This window comes from Erpetoichthys calabaricus, chromosome 17 (genome assembly GCF_900747795.2).
Source record: "Erpetoichthys calabaricus chromosome 17, fErpCal1.3, whole genome shotgun sequence".
NCBI lineage: Eukaryota > Metazoa > Chordata > Cladistia > Polypteriformes > Polypteridae > Erpetoichthys > Erpetoichthys calabaricus.
The window spans coordinates 59,530,331-59,555,951 of record NC_041410.2 but is presented as its reverse complement, the minus strand read 5'-3'; the positions used below and the strand labels follow the sequence as shown (position 1 = coordinate 59,555,951).

The following is a 25,621-nucleotide window of genomic DNA, read 5'->3' as shown; positions in this document are numbered from 1 at the left end:
CATGAAATCTTCCTCCAATTTTGCCATAAGTAGGTTTGCATAGTGAGGTGCAAACCGACAGCCCATTGCAGTCCCCATTTGTTGCAAGTAGCAATCTTGTCCAAAAGAGAATAGATTATGTGTCAGAGTGAATTTTATCATTTCTGTTACTGACTTTGTGGGTAAATCATGTTGTTTGAGGCACATTTCACATGCCAATATGCCATCATCATGGGGGATGTTTGTGTAAAGTGCCTCAACATTCATAGTGGCCAGTAAGGTTCCCTCAGGTAAGAGGCCTAAAGCAGACAGTTTTTTTAAGAAGTCAGTGGTGTCCTGGATGTAGCTGGTTATATTACAGGTGAGGGGTTTAACACTAGAATTACCAGAGCCTACGAAAAAACTCGTAGATCCGGCCCACCTTAAATCGCTTCTTAAAACCGTTCTCACCTCTCTGCCAGCGTCTTTTGTCATCTAAATGTGCTGATAAAAGACATGCTGCCAGCAGCCGGCTATTCCATCCCCCCACCGACTTAGAACGTAAACGAGCTTTTCCCAGCTCATGCCTTGATTGATTATCTGGGAGTGAGTGGAGTTTTAGAATGGAAATAATAAATCGCTATTTGGAACACGCATTTCATGTGTGTTGCGTTTCTGCAGTAATCTGTGTAAACACATTGTTAAAACAGAAACGTTTTTTATATTCTAGTAACAAATGACAAAATGTAGGCATAAACTATATAATGTATGAAGCCTGAAGTCCAAATATCAAAGAAACACTTTCATAAAAGGTACAAAAAAAAAGCCGCCGCCAAAAAAAGCTGCCTTATTGTGGGACATTGACACCTATTTACTATGATTGCCGCCGTGGCGCAACAGTATGAGTTGCTGACTGGTAATCAGAAGGTCATGAGTTCGATCCTGCTTGACTCCCTTATGAGATGTGAAGTGTTCTTATTTTTACTATTTTAGAATAAAAAGATACATTTGATTTCAGTCTGTAACAGCCGGTGTAATTTATGATATTTGCAAAGGTTAGCTTTGTTTTGTTTTTTTTTTTAATTCACTTTTCATTGTCTCAGTCGTGTTCAGGATCCTTCCCTACCCCATGTAAAAGTATAATAAAACAAGTGCACTTTTATTCAAGAATATAACCGAAGAAAAAAGAAAGCAAGTTACAGTAGGCGGTTGATATGACAGCTTGCGTGGTGCAATGCTAAGAACTGCTGATTTCCATTCTGTGCTATATAACTGTTAACATTTGAATCTGATGATTGCATATAGCGCTGTCTTATTCAGTGTGCGCAGGAAGATGAAGGTGGCCAGTTGCTGCGTGCTACAACGCACATTTTAAAAAAGAAAGAGACAAATATATGTGAAGAAATCATTTTATGACGCGAATAGTACCAATCAGAAAACATTGTCGAAGTAATGCAATATTATTTGAAAACGAACAGCGTCAGGTTGGGTGTGAAGTTATACTGGCGCTGTTTGAGTCAGATCAGAAGCTGAATAAGCTGAACAAGCTCCTGTTCTGACTCTAATTAAAAAGCATGAATTAATTAACAGAAATAACCGCGATCGACATTTTAAACTTAACGATTTACAGTGCATACCAATTTATAAATTTTATGTCCATTTTCAGTAGTAAGCTGCTCTTTTGAGGGGGGGGGGGGGGGGGGGGGGGGGGTCGAGTGTTAGAGCGTGTGAGCTTATTCAGTGCTGAAAACGGCAAATATAGGAGTGAGTGAGATCGAACCGGGAAATCTCCGTGCCACAAAGTTTTCCGAAATGTACTATACAGGTCATAAAACGAATAATTCCAAATATCATATATACCTACGTCTGTGTTTTTTTGTTGTTTTGACATCATTCACCATAAGTTGCACTCTAATTCAGCATGAGCAGGAACACTCAATAAAACCGAATAAAAAAATCAAGTGACGGTGAAATACGAAGAAGGCAGATTCGCCAGCGTTTGTGTGTCAGCTTTTAACCCTCCAGATGAGAGAATGTCCAGTTCCATTGTCTCAAAACACCACTCACATCTCCAGTTATTCCATTTCAAATAAAAAATAACAGCGTCAGATCCCTGGTGGGGGGGTAGTATGTATCGTGATCGTGATTTAGAGAGAATAAAAGTAAAAAAAAAAAAACGGTAACTTTTACAAGTCCTATAAATGCACACGGTGTGTTACAGACGCAAACCAAATGTATGTGTGAACTGTATAATATTAACAAAAAGAGGAGCTCACTACTGAAAACGGCAAATATAGGAATGAGTGGGGATCGAACCGGGGACTCTCAATTACAAGTCAGCAAATCTTACCGCTACGCCACGGAAGCTATTGTATCAGTCTTGAACCTTTTGTGGAAGTGTTTTTACTTGATCTTTGGACTTCAGACTTCATACGTTATATAGTTTATGCCTACATTTTGTCATTTACTACTAAAATATGAAAAACGTTTCTGTTTTAAAAATGTATTTACACAGATTGCTGTAGAAATGGAACACACATGAAATGTGTGTGTTTCAAATAGCGATCTATTATTTCCACACTAAAACTCTAGCAGTTCAGTCACTCCCAGATAATCAAACAAGGCAAGAGCTGGGAAAACTTAGTGAACGCTCTGCGACGTTGGGGGATGGAATAGCCGGCTGCTTGCTGGCTCGTCTTAATCGGCACATTTAGAAGACAAAAGAGAGCTGCGAATGGTTTTAAGGTGGGCCGGATCTATGAGTTTTTTCGTAGACTGGTAATTCTAGTGTTAAACACAGGTTCCTGTAATGAGATTACACTCTTTTAAAAAGTGTGCAAGTGAATACAAGGTGTGACTGCTCAGTCTAAAACCCCTATAAAAACTAGTTACTTACACTCACCCATGAATTTTGAACTTCAGCTGCACGTAGCATTGGATAATACTTGACTATACATTTTGCCATTGAAGAAACCTCATGTTTGGAGGTATATCTGTCTTCCCTTGTTGTTGTCCTCAGTATGGGCACTATGTTGGTCACTATATTTCTAATTAATCTACAGCGAAGATCCTTTGAAAGAATACAATACTCCTCTTTCCCTATGTGCTGCAGTTCAAAGTAATGTTTTCTGACCTGCTCCAACTCACTGTCACTATGAAATATGTATTCGGGGCTTGGTAGTTGAATGATTTTAGAGGGGCTGGCTTCTCTTAAAAGTTTTGTGGAACATCCTTGCTTACTGGATTGAGGGGTAGGTGAAAGACTGGCATTTTTTAGAGCATTGCATTCAGAAGAGGAGGGAGATATACAGCTGTCTTGTAAGTTATCTTGCTGCACAGAAAACTGCAGCTCCTGTTAAAAAAAAAATACAGGAAAAGGACATTGAAAATAGTCACCAGTTATCAATAAACTGTTTATGAATATGGACATAAATGGAAATATTTACTTTTATTTAACATAAATGAAATTTGTAATCAAAGATAGCATTGCTCAAATATCTGACCGCTTATATTTTCATTGTTAAATTTTTAGTTAACTAAAAACAAGATAGTAGTCATCATCTTTACTTCCTGATAAAATACAGAAACAATATGTGCTCAGTTATCTATTGATATGGAGTATTTTCACACTATGTTGTATTGAACTAAATAACTGCTACATGAGTACTGTGAAATTCTTACTTGTGTGTACTAATTAACATGTAACATGCTATCATTCTCTGGCGCCATGATAAAGTTTATCAAAACATTTGTAAATTAATATAGACTTTGTATAAATTACAAAAGGGCGGCACGGTGGCGCAGTGGTAGCGCTGCTGCCTCGCAGTTAGAAGACCCTGGTTTGCTTTCCGGGTCCTCCCTGTGTGGAGTTTGCATGTTCTCCCCGTGTCTGCGTGGGTTTCCTCCGGGCGCTCCGGTTTCCTCCCACAGTCCAAAGACATGCAGGTTAGGTGGACTGGCAATTCTAAATTGGCCCTAGTGTGTGTTTGTATGTGTCCTGTGGTGGGTTGACACCCTGCCCAGGATTGGTTCCTGCCTTGTGCCTTGTGTTGGCTGGGATTGGCTCCAGCAGACCCCCGTGACCCTGTTTGGATTAAGCCATTTATTTGACAGTGACAAAACTCTTGCATCAAACCACCAAACACATTTTTGGGTCATTTATTTTTAAATGTGGAAACCATTTTGATCTGAAGAAAAATGTTACCATTTGAATATAGTAAAGTTCTACCCTTTGCAGGGAATCCAATTGTTAAATCATACTAGTTACAGAGAGAGGCCACTGAATTAGGCAAGTGTTAATTTGAAATGGCGTAGTTGTTAACAAAATTAAGGTTGTATTCTAAAACCTTTCTGGAATAAAAAGAGTTTAATTTAAGTCTCGGGGTTGTGTCTTACTCATTTCTTAAAACAAGATAAACCTAGAAAGTTTTGGTTCTTGAAATAAGAATATATGTCCTGCTATGCTCATCACTGTAGTTGATAAGTTTTTTCTCTCACAGTTGTGCTTTTTTTAAGTCGAAATTGTCTTGGAATTACACTTTATATCTAAGTCAGATAGCTTAAGACCAGTTATCTTGAATTGAGCAAAATAATCTAGCAAGTGTCATTGCAACATTAGATATTTAATCTCTTGGGGCAAAATATTAGATATATTACCTTAAAATAAGAAATTTTTACTTGTTAAGAAAAAATGTTTTGCAGTGTAAGGAGCAGGGAAACTGAAAAGTACACAGCAATTCTTGAGCATTGAGTCTGTTTTGTCATTTTCACAGTCTTCCTTTGTAACATTTCTTGTAAAATCCCTTGTAGCACTTCTTCGTCTTCATTCTTTTCCCAGTTCTATGTGGAATCAATATGTTTGACAAATGTTCTTCGTACAGCTCCTTTTCGTACAGAACCTTTTCCTTTAAATCTTCCTTTACTGTAGCTATCCACATTTTCTTTGACCTCCCCCACTTCCCCTCCTGTACTTTCATTACCATCATTCTTTAACCCATATATTTAACCCACTGCATGCCGAACCTACCTGGAAAGGGGTCTCTCTTTCAACTGCCTTTCCCAAGGTTTCTTCCATTTTTTCCCTACAAGGTTTTTTTTTTTTTGAGAGTTTTTCCTTGTCTTCATAGAGAGTCAAGGCTGGGGGGTCTGTCAAGAGGCAGGGCCTGTTAAAGCCCATTGCGGCACTTGCTGTGTGATTTTGGGCTATACAAAAATAAATTGTATATTAATTCACTCTTCATCACATGTCTATACCACATCAACCTACTTATCTGAACTTCTTTAGATATTTCTACTAATTTTTTTGTACTTCTTTTTTTGTCTTTTCTTATTCTGCAATTTTTTGTAACTCAGCACATCTATCACAACAATCTAATTTCTGCCACATCCAGCTTCTTTCTACTGCACTCTCTTTAATGCCTATGCCTCAGCTCCATACATATTTGCTGGTCTTAATTACTATCTTAAAAACCTTACCTTTATTACACCTTTACCCCGATTCTTTGATGGCACAATACTCCAGATACCTTCATGAAGTCCTTCATCTTGAGCAACCACTGATCCTAGGTGTTTAAACTTTTCCACTCTTCCACTTCCTTAATAGCTCTCTATGCATACTAATGTCTGAATTCTGACCATAATTAAACCTCAAATATTCCATTCTATTTTTCTTCAGTCTCATATCTTCCAAAGGATTTCTTAGTTCTTCAAACATCCTCTCCACTTTCTTCTTTCTGGTGCTATACAACACAGTGTTGTCAACAAAGTGGTGTTTTCTTCCAAGAGTCAACACATGTATTAGCAGAATATTAGAATAATCTAGACGAGAACAGGACATTCAGGCCAGCAAAGCTTGTCAAGTCTAGTTTTTAAAGTTCCTAAAGTACTACTGTCTAGCACACTACTTAGTAACTTATTCCACGAGTCTGTGGTTCTTTTTGTGAAGAAAAACACCCTAATATTTGTGTGAAATTTACCCTTAACAAGTTTCCAACCATGTGTCTGTGTTCTTGCTGAACTTATTTTAAAGTAACGATCCAGATTTACTGTACTAATTCCCTTAATAATTTTAAACATTTCAATCTTGTCTCCTCATTTACTTAAACCGAAGAGGCTCAGCTCTTTTAATTTTTCCTCATAACATGCCTTGTAGCTCAGGAATCAGTCTAGATCAGTGTTTCCCAAACTCGGTCCTGGTGAAACCCCTGTGGCTGCAGGTTTTTGTTCTAACCGGATTCCTAATCAATGACAACACCTGATAGCACTGATCTCGTTTTTTTTTTGGTATTTTTTTTTTCTTTTATTCGACATTCAGAAAAGCATAGCAGCATGATTTTTACATTTATAAGACATTTAGAAATATTTCTGCTTTTGCTATAAATTTAAATGCTTAACTCTCTTTTGTTGATTTCATTATACTTTGCCCTTTCTCTGTGCAGTTTTTCCCCCTTTGTTGTATCTTAATAATGACAATTTAAAACGAGCAGAGTAGACACGCAGGCAAACAACACTAAATAATCAAAGGCTGCAAGTACTTTAGCAACTGACCCACTAATGAGTAAATAATGGATTAATTAAACAATTAGAAGACCTAGAAAAGTAGAATGAAAATCAAGATGAAAATACTGTTAACACTAGAATTACCAGAGCCTACGAAACAACTCATAGATCCGGCCCACCTTAAATCGCTTCTTAAGACCGTTCTCACCTCTCCGCCAGCGTCTTTTGTCATCTAAATGTACTGATAAAGACAAGCTGCCAGCAGCCGGCTATTCCATCCCCCCAACGACTTAGAACGTAAACGAGCTTTTCCCATGCCTTGATTGATTATCTGGGAGTGAAGTGGAGTTTTAGAGTAGAAATAATAGATTGTTATTTGGAACACACGCATTTCATATGTGTTGCATTTCTACAGTAATCTGTGTAAACACATTGTTAAAACAGAAACATTTTACAATATTCTAGTAGCAAATGACAAAATGTAGGCATAAACTATATAATGTATGAAGCCTGAAGTCCAAATATCAAAGAAACACTTTCACAAAAGGTACAAAAAAAAAGCTGCCGCCAAAAAAGCCGCCTTAGTGTAAGACATTGAGACTCATTCGCTATCACTGCTTCTGTGGCGCAACAGTATCAGTTACTGGCTGGGAGTCCGAAGGTCATGAGTTCGATCCTGCACAACTCTATTTTGAGAAGTGTTCTTATTTTCACTATTTTAGAATAAAAAGATACATTTGATTTCAGTCTGTAACAGCCGGTGTAATTTATGATATTTGTAAAGGTTAGCTTTATTTTTTTTTAAATTCATTTTTCATTGTCTCAGTCGCGTTCAAGATCCTTCCCTATCGCCCCCCACCTGACACTGCTGTTTTCACATAAATACCCGCTATAGTTCTGCAGTGTATCACGATACATACGGCCGCGTGTTTTTTTTCCCCCAATATTGCCAGTCCCCACGTGTTGCTGTATGCTGTTTCTTTTGTACTCCAGGACATGCAGAGGAAAGCATAGTAAAGAGCAGTAACTTCAGCGCTATATGCAATCATCAGACACTCCCCATCTGATGCTGTTTTCACATAAAGACGCGCTAAAGCTCTGCAGTGTACTTGTGACTGCATTGTCGTACCAATGCTTGCGAACTGAAGTGTCTGCATGCACTTTTCGTGGCATTATACGTGTATTTTTTGAGCATGCCCATGTAGCTCAAACACAGGAACATATGTTGATGTAAAAGTATAACAAAACAAGTGCACTTTTATTCAAGACTATAACCGAAGAAAAAAGAAAGCAAGTTACAGTAGGCGGTTGATATCACAGCTTGCGTGGTGCAATGCTAAGAACTGCTGATTTCCATTCTGTGCTGTATAACTGTTAACATTTGAATCTGATGATTGCATATAGCGCTGTCTTATTCAGTGTGCGCAAGAACATGCAGGTGGCCAGTTGCTGAGTGCTACAACGCACATTTAAAAAAAAGAAAGAGACAAATATATGTGACGTTTTGAAGAAATCATTTTATGACGCGAATAGTACCAATCAGAAAACATCGTCGAAGTAATGCAATATTATTTGAAAACGAACAGCGTCAGATCGGGTGTGAAGTTATACTGGCGCTGTTTGAGTCAGATCAGAAGCTGAATAAGCTGAAAAAGCTCCTGTTCTGACTCTAAGTAAAAAAGCATGAATTAATCAACAGAAATAACCGCGATTGACATTTTAAAGTTAACGATTTACAGTGCATACCAATTTATAAATTCAATGTCTGTTTGAGGAAAAAAAAAACCCACTTTCTTCAAAGCTGGGAATCGAACTCACGTCTCTGTAGCACGGTAGGGTAGCTGTGCTCCAAGTCTGCAAACCGTAGCGTTAAGCCACGGAAGCTGTTGTATCATCCTTAAACCTTTTGTGAAAATGTTTATTTGATGTTTGGACTTCAGGCTTCACAGATTCTATAGTTTATGCCTACATTTTGTAACATTTATTACTAAAATATGAAAAAGTTTCTGTTTTAGCAATGTGTTTACATAGATTACTGTAGAAACGGAACACGCATGAAATGCATGTATTCCAAATAGCGATCTATTATTTCCATTCTAAAACTCCAGCAGTTCAGTCACTCCCAGATAATCAAACAAGGCATGAGCTGGGAAAACTTAGTGAACGTTCTGCGATGGTGGGGGATGAAATAGCCGGCTGCTCCTCTTAATCGGCACATTTAGAAGACAAAAGAGAGGTGAGAACGGTTTTAAGGTGGGCCGGATCTACGAGTTTTTTCGTAGACTCTGGTCATTCTAGTGTTAAAAAAAAAATACATTATTCCTATATAACTGCTTGGTACATTTTTTTATTTTTTTTATTTTTTTTTATTTTTTATTTTTTTTTTTTTTTAGCAAACTTAGTTTTCTAATTTCTATATTGTTCCCTAAACACAGAACTTCGGAAATATCAGTTCACTTAATTAGCCCAGGAGTTCAATTAAAAACAGAAGCTGGTTGGAACAAAAACCTGCAGCCACAGAGGTATTGGGAAACACTGGTCTAGATGCTTTTCTCAGGAATTTTTCTAGCTCTCTTTCCTTTATGTATCCGGGAGATCAAAACTGCACACAGGACTCCAGATGAGGTCTAACCAATGCGTTAAAAGCACGATTTCCTTTGACTTGTACTCTACAAACTGTTCTATGTAGCGTAACATTTTATTAGCCTTCTAAATAGCTTCTGAACATTGTCTGGAAGCATATAGTTACAAGTCCACTATGACTCCAAAATCCTTCTCATTTGGTGTACTTGCAGTTTTCAGACCTCCCGTTGTGTATTCAAACCTAAGGTTTTTATTTCCTATATGTAATACTTTACATCTACTTGCATTAAATTTCGTATGCCAAGAATCTACCCAAGCCTGTGTGCTGTTTGAGTTCCCCTGTAATGATTCAACAGATTCTAGATAATCTGCCAATCCAGCCAGTTTGGTATCATCTGAAAACTTAACCAGCTTGTTATTTATATTCCTATCCAAATCATTTATTTTTATTCACAATACTGGTGGCCCTAGCACAGACCCCTGTGGGACACCACTCTTAATGACATATTCTGATAAGAGTTCTGTGTGGTGTTACTTACACGGACATGGCCTTCATGGAAGAACCATTAGAAGGAAACCTTATTTGCAGTCTCTGCATAAGACAGAGGCATTTTGGAATGAAATGCTCTGGACAGATAAAGTTCTGATCAAACTCTTTGGCTACAAATTGCAAAAGACTTTTGAGAAAGAAAATCATGATTTGAAGAAATCAATAGCTTGCTAACTTTTTAAGTAAGGGTGTGAATCTGTTGTTCTTTGGGATTATGTGGCAGCTAGTGGCACAGAACACATTGTGCAAGTACAGGGCAGAATGGATTCAACTAAATATCAACAGATCCTCAAGGAGAATGTGGATACATTCAGTCAAGAACCTGAAGCTAAAGAAAGAATGGCTGACTTATTAGGGTGCCCAAATTTATACAAATGACACATTTACTCTTTTATTTCTTGACATTTTTTCAGTTCATCAAATAAATGTTAACTGTACATTAACATTTTCATAAAAATGACAGTTATAACTTTTTTGCTGTTAGTTGTGTTTACTATTTTTTTTGTTTACATTAAATGTCAGCGAAACATGTAATTTGGCCAGAACTTATACATGGAACTGTGTATAACCTGATTAGTCAAGGGGTGAATGGAGATAAAAAAGACCCATTCATTTCAAATGAAAAAGCCAAAATGATGAATTCCAATATCCTCAGTGGTTTTATGACAGATTACCATCATTCTGGTGTACTTCAGCAGGACACTCATCCCATTCCAATTAAGTGAGAACATGTCTGAGTTTTGAATACCTTTCAAGGGCCTTGAATTACAAGATAAGGTATATCATGGTAGGGCGGCACGATGGCGCAGTGGTAGCGCTGCTGCCTCGCAGTTAGGAGACCCGGGTTCGCTTCCCGGGTCCACCCTGCGTGGAGTTTGTATGTTCTCCCCGTGTCTGCGTGGGTTTCCTCCGGGCGCTCCGGTTTCCTCCCACAGTCCAAAGACATGCAGGTTAGGTGGATTGGTGATTCTAAATTGGCCCTAGTGTGTGCTTGGTGTGTGGGTGTGTTTGTGTGTGTCCTGCGGTGGGGTTGGCACCCTGCCCGGGGTTGGTTCCCTGCCTTGTGCCCTGTGTTGGCTGGGATTGGCTCCAGCAGACCCCCGTGACCCTGTGTTCGGATTCAGCGGGTTGGAAAATGGATGGATGGATGGTATATCATGGTTGTAAGTAGTAGGAAGGTAATCAAGTGAATTGAAAAAAATGTGGTTTCTGATGCTAATTATTTTTTTTTAGGCGTTGTGAAAGGACATAAGAAACAGGGCACCGATTTTTTCTACTGTGTCGAGAAAGATGGTCAGCGCAAGTGGTATCGCAGGATGGCAGTGATCCTTTCATTGGAACAAGGCAACAGACTAAGAGAGCAATATGGACTGGGTCCTTATGAGCCAACAACACCCTTTACCAAAGCCTCTGATATTAGCTTAGGTAAGATTTGATACTGTGTATTTCTCAACAGTGAAGTGTAAAGTTCATGACTTTTTTTTTTTTTTTTTTTTATGTAAAGTTCTTTAAATTCTTCTATTCATATTCTCCTACCTACCTGGATTCAGGTCATGGGGCCAGCAGTCTAAGTAAAGATGCCTAGACATTCCATTTCCTTAGGACCTAGTTTCCAGGCTAGCCAAGAGATATATCATCTCTGGCATGTCCTGGTCTGCCCCGAGATCTCCTCCTGGTGTGACATGCTCGATACACCTCCACATTGAGGCATCTTACACAGATGCCTGAACCACCTCGACTGGCTGCTTTCGATGCAAAGAAGTATCTCTACTTTGAGCTTCACCCGAATGTCTGCATTTCAGCCACCCTGTGAAGAAAACTCATTTTGGTCACTTGTATCCACAATCTAGTTCTGTCTGTCATTACCCACAGCTTGTATCCAGATGGGGTGGGTAGGAACATAGATTAACCAGTAAATCAAGAGCTCCCTCTTCACCAAAACTTACCTGTGCAACGGTCACTCACATTTCTGTAAATGCTGCACCAATCTGCCTCTTTGTCTCCCATTCCCTACTTCCCTCACTCATGAACAAGTTCCTGAGATACTTAAACATTTCGACTTGAGGCAACATCTCATCACCAACCTTGAGAGGTCACTCCTCCCTTTTCCAGCTGGAGGTGCTGATCTTCATCCTGGCCTCTTCACACACAGTGTAAACCACCCCAGTGCATGTCTAAGGTGACAGTGTAATGAAGCCAGCAGTACCACATCATCTGCAGAAAGTTAACCTCCTTAGCGTTAGACTCAAGTGTCACTAGGGCAATGGTATAGGTGTGTCTTGTGTAAATGTCAGACCCACGTATTACCAGAGCAACAATGTAGACACATCTTCTCCAAACCTAATAATGGCGTCTCGTAAGAAATGCCTTTTATCAGCAGTGATGATGCTGTGAATCTTTCTAGAGGCAGTGAAATTGAAACGGTCAGTGAAACTGAAAGTGACACTCATGTTTCTCACACATGTGCAGTGTGCTGTTCATATTAGTATTATTATTATTCATCATTATTATTTGTTTTATTATTATACTTTGTACACTTCTGACTTTGTACTTTTAGTTTTTTGCACTTTTACAGTAGAAAGATGAGATTTATAAAAATGTTATTTTTAAGCCAAAAAATGCTAAACATTTTATGTGTTTTTTTTTTTGAGAAAAAATGTAATGCGATGAAGGTTAATGCCAGCAATGTGAACCAAGGTTGTACAGGGACTGAATAGACCACAACAGCTAGCCTGGTACGCTATGCCCTTAACACTAGAATTACCAGAGCCTACGAAAACACTCGTAGATCCAGCCCACCTTAAATCGCTTCTTAAATCCATTCACACCTCTCCGCCAGCATCCTTTGTCCTCTAAATGTGCTGATAAAAGACAAGCTGCCAGCAGCCGGCTATTCCATCCCCTCACCGACTTAGAACGTGAGCGAACTTTTCCCAGCTCATGCCTTGATTGATTATCTGGGAGTGAAGTGGAGTTTTACAGTGGAAATAAAAAAAAAGTAAGTAAGTAAGATCGGGGGGAGGGGTGATGTTAGAGCGCCTGAGTTTATTCAGTGCAGCAGGAACAACACACATGTTGATCTTTTTGATGGGGACAACCACCTGCAATCCAAAGGCACTGTCCCCATCTTTCTTGCAATGTTGAAAAGGCGTGTCAGCCAAGACAGCACGACAACATCTAGAGCCTTTAATGCTAGAATCCCTGAGGCCTGCAAAAATAATCGTAATGCCTGGCCACCATAAATTCCCTTGTACCCCCTCATCAGCGCCTTTGTTTTGCAAAGATGTCAATCAGCACTGGCAGCAGGCAGTTGAAGTCAGCTGAAGATTGTGTATCTGGGAGTGAGGTGTCTGGAATTGTATAGAGTAAATAATATATCGTTTTTTGGAATACATCCATTTCATGTGTGTTCCATGTCTATAATGATCTATGTAAATGTAGGATGACAGGAAATGCAAGGCAAGAAATCTTGAACACATAACTAAAACAAACTTTTTTCATGTTATAGTAATAACGACAAAATATTGACATGAAGTGTATAATGTGTGAAGACTGAAGTACAAATATCAAATAAACACTTTCACAGTGTTTGAGTCCCTTGAATCTGCTTCCTCAAAGGAAGGAATTTCGGCGGAATTTAGGCGGTCCTTAAAGTGTTCCTTCCACAGCTCGACAATATTTCCATTGAGGGCAGCAGCATTCCATGTCTACAAAGCACTCCTTTTCCCTCTTGAGATGCCTGACAGTTTGCCAGAATTGCTTCGAAGCTGACCAAAAGTAATTTTCCGTGGCCTCAACAAAAACTTCTCCCATATTCAAGTTTTGCTTCTGTCACTGCCTTGCTTCGCTCTGCTTGGCCAATCAGTATCTGTCAACTGTCTCTAGAATCCCACAAGCTACCCAAGCTCAAAATGATTCCTTCTTCGGTCTGATGGCTCACTTTACCTCTGGGGTCCAGCACCAGGTTTGGAGATTACTGCCAGCTCTGTGCAGCCTCTGAGCAATGGAGTCATGGAACATAACCCATTGAAGTTCAGTTTATTCAGCCTCTCTCAGAATGCAAAATAAATTCATCCATAAGGCCTAGGGTGCTCTGATGCCAAGTGCACTTATGAATACCCTTATGCTCAAACATTGTGTTTGTTATGGTCAAACTGTAAGTAACACAGAAGTCCAATAACAAAACATCACCCTGATTCCAATTGGGTAGGCCATTCCTCCCAATTACACCCTTTCAGTTTTCGCTGTCTTTGATCACACAAGTATTAAAGTCCCCCAGTAGAATAATAGAGTACCCAGTAGGAGCACTTTCTAGAACTCAGGGTCTCTATGAAGGCCAAATACTTCGACCTAATTTTTGTCAAATAAGAAACAGACACCAGGGTGAACTCTAACTCCAGGAAGCATAAGTAAGTCCAAAGCTGCTCCGTGACTCTTACCTGGGCAGTTCCAGAGTGGAACAGTTTCAAGCCCCTCTCTAGGAGTTTGGTTCCAGAACATTGTGCTGTGCGTTGAGTTGAGAGACTATCTCTAGAATGTACTACTGTACCTCCCGCACTAGCTTGGGCACCTTCCCTGCCAGAGAGGTCACATTCCATGTCCCTAGAGTCAGTTTCAGTAGACTAGGGATCGGTCTGCCAAGGCACCTACCTTCAACCGCCTCTCTAGCCACAATATACCACACCGTTATTGCTCCGGCTGGGTCCCATGGGCAAAGGGCAGACTGCCAGGCACTTACAGATGATCTCCCTACCAGTCCTAGCTCCAGGCTGGCCATGGCCCTGGTTTCCTTTTTCTGAACATGGTTACTAATTAGTTGCTTTGATTTTTCATAGTCTGGTCTCTCACCTAGGACAAATTTGCCTTGGGTGATCCTATCAGGGGAAGTTGCCCCAGGCGGCATAGCTCCTAGGATCATAGGGACACATAAATCCTCCACTGCAATAAAGTGGTGATTCACTGGAGGAGAGTTCTTTAAATTTACTATGTTAATATAAAACTCTTGTTTAATCAAACTGGTCTCTTCAAAAACAAAAATTTGTTTCTCAAATTCTGTTTGTTGTTTTGAATAATTGGAAAATGCAAAAGAATAATAAATAGGTAATCAAGAATCTGAACTGAATTGGCAATAAGCCACATTTTAGCATTCACTTTCATGTATAAAGGTATAAATTCAGTATTGAGTGTGCGTAATGTGTTTTGAAATGTGTGCCTCTTCTTCTTACTTGAAAGTTCAAACATGCTTTGAAAGATTCTATACATATGTTTGCTGCCTAATAATAAGCAATACACATTTGTAAAGGGGAAGATAAAACTTAACTGATTCCATGGAGAAACTGTGGCAGTACAGCAACTCAAGAAACAAAAAAAGCTTTTTAGATGTAAAGAATACAGAGTGAATAAATTGCATTGTGTGAATGAGAGATTATTAGGCATTCAATTCCAGATGCACATGGGCTTAGCTTCTCTAGGTTGTTTAGAATGTCTCCTTTTTTAATACCAGAATTTATTAAAAAAAAAAAAGTATACTTGATGATATTTATGTATCCACTAGATTGTAAACATGCCTTAAGAGTTGAGAAGTTTGTATCCAGGAACTTCCAGTTCTGCAATTACGCCTTGGTTTGATGTGAGCACGCTGGAGCAATTGGGAAGCCTAATCAGTGAAACACTGCTCGATAATGTGACATGCATTATCTATATTACTAAACGACAGTTGTATAATTATATGCACGGACGTAGGACGCACCGAGGCGCATGCGCACACGCCTCAGCGCCCCAGAGTCAAATCCAGCGGCTTCCCAGAGTCAGTTGGTGGCGCCCAAACAACACAACCTGTAAACTAAACTTGCTCTAATCCACTGTGCCAGCAGTCAGTGTGGCATATTTGAATCACATAACAGTAATTCAGTAGTAAAAGTAAGTTGAATTATGATTCTTAACAGTAAACGACTTCTACCTAACGACACAGCCACAGAAAAACAAAAACGAGACTGCATGGATAAGAACAATAAACGAAGACTCCTATAACGCGCTTCAGAAACACCAGAAGCAAAGAAGTAACGGTTCCAAAAAGAAAGAGCTCAACTAACGGAAATACAAAAACAAGCCCGTATGGATACAAACAATGAACGAAGGCACCCACAACGCGCTTCTGAAACAGCAGAGGCAAATGAGTCACAGCTCCAAAAAGAAAGAGCTCAACGATTAGAAATACAAAAAATGAGCCCATATGGATACGACCTGTAAACTAAACCTGAGGTAAAGCGTGCACGCCAGGTTGTACAGTATATATGCACAGATGCAACAGGCAAGCCGTACACACTACCACCGCTGCCCGAACGCGACCGCCCACACCACCATATATACCACCTTCGTTTAGTAATGTGCCCCTCCAAGCCTGTGTCCGCCGCCATCGTCACTTCAGCACGCAAATCCGCCGCCGTCAGCAAACGACTTCTACCTGACGACACAGCCATAGAAAAACAAAAATGAGAATGCATGGATAAAAACAATAAACGAAGGCGCCTATAACGCGCTTCTGAAACACCAGAACCAGATGAGTCACAGCTCCAGAAAGAAACCACTTCAGTACAAATATGTTGATTTAATTGAATGAAAAATTTCCCAGGACGCACCCACCCTCCATGATTTTTCATCCCTCCAAATATCGGAGGGAATAGAAAGTGATTGCCATTCTTGGCTTTGCGATTCTTTCGAGAATCGCGGGTTTACTGGTTGCAGAAGAATTTGCAGTTATGCTTGAGTCAATCCAAAAAAATGGTACCATCCCTTTTATTCTCAAGAAACCTTGGGATGAACAAAAGAAACATTTATAGGAGTTCTATTGGATTTCACAATAAAAAGATTTAAAAAACTAAACTAGAAGATCAGGTATTTGGTATTTGGGGCGGAGTGGTGGCTCTGAGGCTAAGGATCTGTGCTGGTATCCAGAAGGTTGCCGGTTCGAGCAAGACCCTTAACCTGTAATTGCTCCAGGGGCGCTGTACAATGGCTGACCCTGTGCTGTGACCTGCAAAGAGTATGCAAAAACGAACAAATTCCTAATGCAAGAAATTGTATAAGGCGAAATAAAGAACAAAAAAATAAATAAATTAAAAAATTATCTTTAACTTCCAATATCACTAAACTGGAAAATAGGATTGCAAATGCAATTTATGTATTATTGTCTCGAGGGTAAATTTGTTTGATTTCAGCCTATTTAATTTGAGCATTACATCTCCCTTGACAATTTGTAAATCACTCAGAATCTTCTTAGTAGTCCATTTACAACTGGGAGGTTTTCCACCTCCTCACTTGTGAAAACCTCAGAAAAATGCAAGTTTAGAGCGTTGGCTATTTCACTGTTGGTATCTTTTAATTTCACTTTACTTTTCTGATGCACTTCACCTCCTCCTTGACTGTTCTTTTACTACTAATATACTGAAAAAATCTCTTGGGGGTCGTCTTTTGCCTTATCTTCTGTATTCCTGTCTTGCTATCCTCTCCAACTGTCTTTTGGAGTCCCTAATATCATTCTTAATGATTGTCCTTATGTTCTCAATATGCCCTACGATTCAGTTTGGAGTTATTAGTCTTACATGCCTTATACAGCTGTTTTTTTGTTTTTTTTTTGCAGCTTCTTTTTTTTAACTATTAACCCATTTTAGTGTTTTTTTTAATTTCCTTTTAATTCCAAATCTAGGTATGTAGCTGTCCTGCATTACATGTAAAATATTTTTAAACCTGTGCCATTGCTCCTCGACTGTCTCCACACTTAAAAGCATGTCCCAGTCTGTCCTCTTTAGACTTTGCCGCATGTGCTTAAAATTTGCCCTACCAAAGTTAAACTTAACAGTTTTAGTCTTCGCATCTGCACTCTTCCAGAAAAACTGAGAATTATGTTATATTATGGTCACTTGACCCTAGTGGTTCAATCACCTCTACACCCTCAATTCTACTATGATTATTACAAAATACTAAATCCAGACAGTCTTCACCCTGTGTTGGTGCTTTAAGATACTATGTTAAAAAGTAGTTACTGATTACTTCTAAAAACTCCTGTTCTTGTGCTCTGCCTTTTGCAAGATTATCCCAGTTGATATTAGGATAGTTAAACTCCCCCATGACTATAATATCCCCCTGTAAACTTGCCTTTTTAATATTACTAAAAAGATGTGTGTTGAAATTACTGCCTGCATTGGGAGGTCTATAACACACTCCTAAAATAAGGCCCTCTTTCACTAATTCTTTCCAGGTGAGTCCACATGTCCTCACTAAGATGGGGCTCATTGTTACACTTTTACATTGTTACACATCTTTTATCAGGTTTCCGTATAATATGATTTGTCAGCTTTATCCATCCATTATTCAACCCTCTATATACTAAGTACAGGGTCACAGGGATCTGCTGGAGCCAATCCCAGCCATCATAGGGCACAAGGCAAGGGAACAAATCCTGGGCAGGGCCTGCCAGCCCACTGCAGGACACACAGCCACACACCAAGCACATACTAGGGACAATTTAGGATCTCCAGTGTACCTAACCTGCATGTCTTTGGACTGTGGGAGGAAACTCACACAGACGTGGGGAGAACATGCAAACTCAACACAGGGAAGACCCGGGAAGCGAACCCAGGTCTCCTTATTTCAAGGCAGCAGCGCTACCACTGTGCCGCCGTGCCACCCTGATTTGTCAACTTAATAAGTGTATATCCTAACTGATAAAATTCTCCATGTTTGCAGACATCAAGTGGCATAGTGCATATAATGATTCAAATACTGTTAAGTGTTCATATATAAGAAAATTGATAAATAAACATGACATACTGAATAATTACTACTAATGACTACACAACAAAGCAATCATACATCAGAAAACGAATTCCTATGAAGTAACAAGTAACACATTTTTTTTTTAACATAAACTAATTCAAACTAAACCTAGCTTACAAGAAAGACATTTGTAATTCACCACCATTTTTTGACCTTTGCTCAACCAAAATTCTCACTCAAAACTGCATGTGCCATAATCCTGTGCAGGAAACATCAAGGTGTCAGTAGACTGTTGTCCTTGCCAAAGATGTTCATTAGCTTATGTCAAATGCTGCTCCTGTTTAGTTTTAGTGTAGGATAGAATAGGTAGACTTTATTTTCCCTGAGGGAAATTTGTTTGCAGCAGGAAAGTAAAATCATAAGGCACTGTTACACAAATAGAAGAATATAAGCCAAGACACAAAAAACTGATTGCCAGTGTTCTCATATACAGTGGATATAAAAAGTCTACACACCCCTGCCAAAATCACAGATTTTGTGTAATAAAAAATGAAACCAAGCTAGATCGTATCAGAACTTATTCCACCTTTATTGCAAAATTTCAGTCTATACCAAGAAGGTGAAAACAAATCAGAAACTGTTCAGTGTAAAAAGGAGAAAAAAAATCATACAAAAACCTGGTTGCATTAGTGTGCACACCCCCTAAACTAATATTTACTTGACGTACCTTTTGATTTTATTACAGCACTGTTTTTTTGGGTAAGTATCTATCTGTTTAGCACATCTCGACTTGGTGTTTTTTGCCCACTCCTCCTTACAAAAAAAAAAATCCAGATCTGTCAAATTATGAGGGCATATCCTGTGCACAGCTCTCTTTAGGCCACCCCACAGAAGGTCTGGGCCCTGGCTGGGCCATTCCTGAACTTTGATCCTCCTTTGATGAAGCCATTGCTTTGTTGATTTTGATGTGTGCTTTGGGTCATTGTCATACTGAAAAGGGGAGTTCATCTTCATTTTCCTTGCAGATGTTTCAAGATTTTGTGCCATAATAGACTGATAGTTGGAGCTATTTATGATTCAGTCCACCTTGACTAAAGCCCCTGTCCCAGCTAAAGAAAGCAGCCCCAAAGTGTGATGCTGCCTTCACCATGCTTCATTGTGGGTATGGTGATCTATTGATGATGTGCTGTGTTGTTTTTGTGCCAAACAAACCTTTTAGAATTATGGCCAAATAGTTCAACATTGGTCTTATCAAATCATAATACGTTTTTCTACATGGTTGTGGGAGACCTGCTATACAAAGTTTTGCCAGACTTGTATGTTTTTCTTTGTGAGAAAAAGCTTTTGTCTTGCTGTCCTACCCCACAACTGAGACATGTGAAGAACACGATTGATTGTTGTCCCATGTAGGGAATAATGAGTACTTGTCAGGAAGTCTTGCAGCTCCTTTAATGTTATTGTAGGCCTCTTGGTGGCCTCCCTGACCAGTTTTCTCCTTGTCTTCTCATCAATCTTGGAGTGATGTCCTGATCTTGGTCACCGTTGAGCCATTTTTTCTCCACTTATTGATGACTGTCTTCCTCCATGGGATGTTTAATGCTTTAGATACTTTTTTGATCCCTGTTCTGACTGATATCTTTTAAAACATGAATGGGATTTCATCACTAAAAGTTCTTTTCTGACCATGGCTTTTGGAGTATGTTGCAACCAAGAGGATATCGAAATAATCGTACAAGAACAGACAAACTTTATCTGAGCTCAGTCAGAGCCAGTTTAATTGATGTCAGGTATACGAAGCGAGACACAAAAATAACCGGATTGGTAAAAAAATATATATTTATTGATGAATTACAGCATTCTAAACATTCTACACCGCTCCATACGTTCAGTGGGGCAAAAAAGTATTTAGTCAGCCACCAATTGTGCAAGTTCTCCCACTTAAAAAGATGAGAGAGGCCTGTAATTTTCATCATAGGTATACCTCAACTATGAGAGACAAAATGAGAAAAAAAATCCAGAAAATCACATTGTCTGATTTTTAAAGAATTTATTTGCAAATTATGGTGGAAAGTAAGTATTTGGTCACCTACAAACAAGCAAGATTTCTGGCTGTCACAGACCTGTAACTTCTTCTGTAAGAGGCTCCTCTGTCCTCCATTCGTTACCTGTATTAATGGCACCTGTTTGAACTCGTTATCAATATAAAAGACACCTGTCCACAACCTCAAACAGTCACACTCCAAACTCCACTATGGCCAAGATCAAAGAGCTGTCAAAGGACACCAGAAACAAAATTGTAGACCTGCACCAGGCTGGGAAGACTGAATCTGCAATAGGTAAGCAGCTTGGTGTGAAGAAATCAACTGTGGGAGCAATTATTAGAAAATGGAAGACATACAAGACCACTGATAATCTCCCTCGATCTGGGGCTCCACGCAAGATCTCACCCTGTGGGGTCAAAATGATCACAAGAACGGTGAGCAAAAATCCCAGAACCACACGGGGGGACCTAGTGAATGACCTGCAGAGAGCTGGGACCAAAGTAACAAAGGCTACCATCAGTAACACACTACACCGCCAGGGACTCAAATCCTGCAGTGCCAGACATGTCCCCCTGCTTAAGCCAGTAAATGTGCAGGCCCGTCTGAAGTTTGCTAGAGAGCATTTGGATGATCCAGAAGAGAATTGGGAGAATGTCATATGGTCAGATGAAACCAAAATTGAACTTTTTGGTAAAAACTCTACTCGTCGTGTTTGGAGGAGAAAGAATGCTGAGTTGCATCCAAAGAACACCACACCTACTGTAAAGCATGGGGGATGGAAACATCATGCTTTGGGGCTGTTTTTCTGCAAAGGGACCAGGACAACTGATCCGTGTAAAGGAAAGAATGAAGGGGGCCATGTATCGTCAGATTTTGAGTGAAAACCTCCTTCCATCAGCAAGGGCATTGAAGATGAAACGTGGCTGGGTTTTTCAGCATGACAATGATCCCAAACACACTGCCCGGGTAACGAAGGAGTGGCTTCGTAAGAAGCATTTCAAGGTCCTGGAGTGGCCTAGCCAGTCTCCAGATCTCAACCCCATAGAACATCTTTAGAGGGAGTTGAAAGTCCGTGTTGCCCAGCGACAGCCCCAAGACATCACTGCTCTAGAGGAGATTTGCATGGAGGAATGGGCCAAAATACCAGCAACAGTGTGTGTAAACCTTGTGAAGGCTTACAGAAAACGTTTGACCTCTGTCATTGCCAACAAAGGGTATATAACAAAGTATTGAGATGAACTTTTGTTATTGACCAAATACTTTTTTTCCACCATAATTTGCAAATAAATTCTTCAAAAATCAGACAATGTGATTTTCTGGATTTTTTTTTTTTCTCATTTTGTCTCTTATAGTTGAGGTATACCTATGATGAAAATTTCAGGCCTCTCTCATCTTTTTAAGTGGGAGAACTTGCACAATTGGTGGCTGACTAAATACTTTTTTGCCCCACTGTATCTTGCATTGATTGAAACAGTGCTGGAAGGCTTCTTGCTTGAGGCGCTTCAATAGGCTTGCCATTTCTGTCTTCACTTCATCCATTGAAGAAAAATGTTTTCCCTTCAGGTCACTTTTGATTTTCAGAAACAAGTAAAAATCACAGGGAGCTAAATCGGCGAATAGGGAGGATGATTGAGGACAGGAATGTTTTTGTTAGTCAAAAATTGCTTTACGGAAAAAGCAGTATGATCATTTCGAACAATCTGATTCACTGTTTTGATGTTTTCATCTGTCCTAGATGAGCGTGGGCGTTTAATTTCTTGTTCTTCCTTGAAATGTTTGTGCCACTCAAAAACTTGTGTGCGAGACAAACTGTTATCACTGTACACTGTTTTTATCATTTCATAAGTTTCAGTGGCCGTTTTGTTCAATTTTGCGAGAAATTTGTTGATTCGCTGTTCGATTTTTTTCACCCAACATTATAGCAGAAACTCATGTAGTGATTGTTGTGCAGATACTGACTGGGCTATCATAAGATATACCTAGCCGGTCAATGGTTTGAGCAGGCGTATAGGAGGGGATATAGTTGTATTATTCACGTTTGGCTGACCTCCAGACGGTTTTACAGGAAAGCACCAAACCCAGTCCGGTTATTTTTGGGTCTCAAGTCGTATACTAACTACTATTTATGGTGAGACTTATTGATTGATTCTGAATGCAGCTACATCCTTGATTATTAAAAGGTGTACACACTAATTCAACCAGTTTTTTAAATTATTTTTTTACTTTTTTTACTGAACAGTTTCTGTTTTGCTTTCACCTTCTCTGTATAGATTGCCATTTTGCAATAAAGGTGGAATAAGTTCTGACAGGATTTATCTTGGTTTCATTTTTTACTACACAAAATTTTGCGATTTTGGCATGAGTTTGTAGACTTCTTATATACATGGTTTACGTACACTCAAGATTTGTACAATGAAGAATAATTACTTTTACCAGTAGACAAGAATAATAATTCAGAATTGAGCTGCATCCCTACAAGCAACAGAATTCAAAAGGGTAATATGGAAATGCCTTTGGAATAAAAGAATTCTTAAATCTGTTCCATTGTTTGTTGCCCTCACTAACCTACAGTGCATCCGGAAAGTATTCACAGCGCATCACTTTTTCCACATTTTGTTATGTTATTTTGTTATGCCTTATTCCAAAATGGATTAAATTCATTTTTTTCCTCAGAATTCTACACACAACACCCCATAATGACAATGTGAAAAAAGTTCACTTAAGATTTTTGCAAATTTATTAAAAATAAAAAATTGAGAAAGCACATGTACATAAGTATTCACAGCCTTTGCCATGAAGCTCAAAATTGAGCTCAGGTGCATCGTGTTTCCCCTGATCATCCTTGAGATGTTTCTGCAGCATAATTGGAGTCCACCTGTGGTAAATTCAGTTGATTGGACATGATTTGGAAAGGCACACACCTGTCTATATAAGGTCCCACAGTTGACAGTTCATGTCAGAGCACAAACCAAGCATGAAGTCAAAGGAATTGTCTGTAGACCTCCGAGACAAGATTGTCTTAAGGCACAAATCTGGGGAAGGTTACAGAAAAATTTCTGCTGCTTTGAAGGTCCCAATGAGCACAGTGGCCTCGATCATCCATAAGTGGAAGAAGTTCGAAAACCACCAGGACTCTTCCTAGAGCTGGCCGGCCATCTAAACTGAGCGATCGGGGGAGAACGGCCTTAGTCAGGGAGGTGACCAAGAACCCAATGGTCACTCTGTCAGAGCTCCAGAGGTCCTCTGTGGAGAGAGGAGAACCTTCCAAAAGGACAACCATCTCTGCAGCAATCCATCAATCAGGCCTGTATGGTAGAGTGGCCAGACGGAAGCCACTCCTTAGTAAAAGGCACATGGCAGCCCACCTGGAGTTTGCCAAAAGGCACCTGAAGGACTCTCAGACCATGAGAAAGAAAATTCTCTGGTCTGATGAGACAAAGATTGAACTCTTTGGTGTGAATGCCAGGCGTCACGTTTGGAAGAAACCAGGCACCGCTCATCACCATGCCAATACCATCCCTACAGTGAAGCGTGGTGGTGGTAGCATCATGCTGTGGGGATGTTTTTCAGCGGCAGGGACTGGGAGACTAGTCAGGATAAAGGGAAAGATGACTGCAGCAATGTACAGACACATCCTGGATGAAAACCTGCTCCTGAGCGCTCCTGACCTCAGACTGGGGTGACGGTTCATCTTTCATCAGGACAACGACCCTAAGCACACAGCCAAGATATCAAAGGAGTGGCTTCAGGACAACTCTGTGAATGTCCTTGAGTGGCCCTGCCAGAGCCCAGACTTGAATCTGATTGAACATCTCTGGAGAGATCTTAAAATGGCTGTGCACCGACGCTTCCCATCCAACCTGATGGAGCTTGAGAGGTGCTGCAAAGAGGAATGGGCGAAACTGGCCAAGGATAGGTGTGCCAAGCTTGTGGCATCATATTCAAAAAGACTTGAGGCTGTAATTGCTGCCAAAGGTGCATCGACAAAGTATTGAGCAAAGGCTGTGAATACTTATGTACATGTGATTTCTCAGTTTTTTTATTTTTAACAAGGGGTTTCCGCCCCCTGCTTGCTTCGCTCGCCTACCCCCGGCGTTGGGTATCCTGAAATACGTTAGTCGAGCACATTCGTTTTGGAGCAGTGCCCGCTTTGCCCGCGGCATTTCAGACATGCGTTGTAGGCGCCTGCGTTCATTAATTTTATCCAGGTGGGCTCGTGTTTGTATATCCGTCAGTCGAGCTCGTTCGTTTTGAACCCGTGCCTGCTGTGCTTCCGCAGTTTCAGATGCGCGTTGTAGGCGCCTGCGTTCATTGATCTCATCCAGGTGGGCTCGTGTTTGTATCGTTGAGCTGTATTGTGTTTGAATTTGGTGTAAAGCGTTCAGAGGTTTGTACACTCCCAAGCAGCACATTATTCCTAACTTCACACCGCAGTAGTGCCACTCACAATATGGCGGTGACGCCTGCGCCTTCACTCCATACCATCTTTGTGGACCTGTGGGGCCTCCGTAGCCTCTTCCGTTTGAATCTGGGCTGCAGTGCAGAATCCTCTTTTTTGTGTGGCTGTGTCGGTAGTCGTTAGCTATGTGCGCGTTGTTGCTTCATTTCTCATTCACGTCAGTTGAGCTCTTTCGTTTTTGGGCCATGACTCCTTCGTGCGCGGTGGATACGACTTCGCTTGGGGTTTATGAGACGTGCACTGTACGCGCCTGCGCAGTACGTCTCATGGTCCCATCGCCGTGTACCTGCGTCCATGCCATCCGGTTTACCATTCTTGGTTAGTAATACGGATAAATTTCCAAAAACCTCAAACTTTTTTCACATTGTCATTATGGGGTGTTGTGTGCAGAATTCTGCGGGAAAAAAATGAATTTAATCCATTTTGGAATAAGGCTGTAACATAACAAAATGTGGAAAAAGTGATGCGCTGTGAATACTTTCCGGATGCAACCTGCAACCTGATGGCAACAGCTGAAATTCAGGACAGAGGAGATGGCTACTGACTGACAAAGATTAGTTTGCTTTCTTTCTGATTTGTTTGTAATACAGCCCAGCATTATGCAGTAACATTTTGTGAAGTATTGAATATAAACATTATACTATACAAATCAAGCACCCTAAAAACATGACCCACCATAGTTTCAGTCACCAGGTTAAATGATCTGATATATAAAATATTTATGAGAATTTATTATGGAATTTTTTGCATGCATGT

General features: G+C 40.0%; 1 protein-coding gene across 9 annotated transcripts in view; it reads left to right on the top strand.

The window, feature by feature from the left end:
* Positions 1–25,621, top strand: part of tp53bp1 (tumor protein p53 binding protein, 1) — a 476,929-nt gene that overhangs the window by 386,528 nt on the left and 64,780 nt on the right. For all 9 annotated transcript variants that reach the window (XM_051920203.1, XM_051920206.1, XM_051920208.1 and 6 more), the window contains one exon: positions 10,823–11,014. In XM_051920203.1, the coding sequence (XP_051776163.1) occupies positions 10,823–11,014 (192 nt within the window). The remainder of the gene's footprint in view (positions 1–10,822; positions 11,015–25,621) is intronic.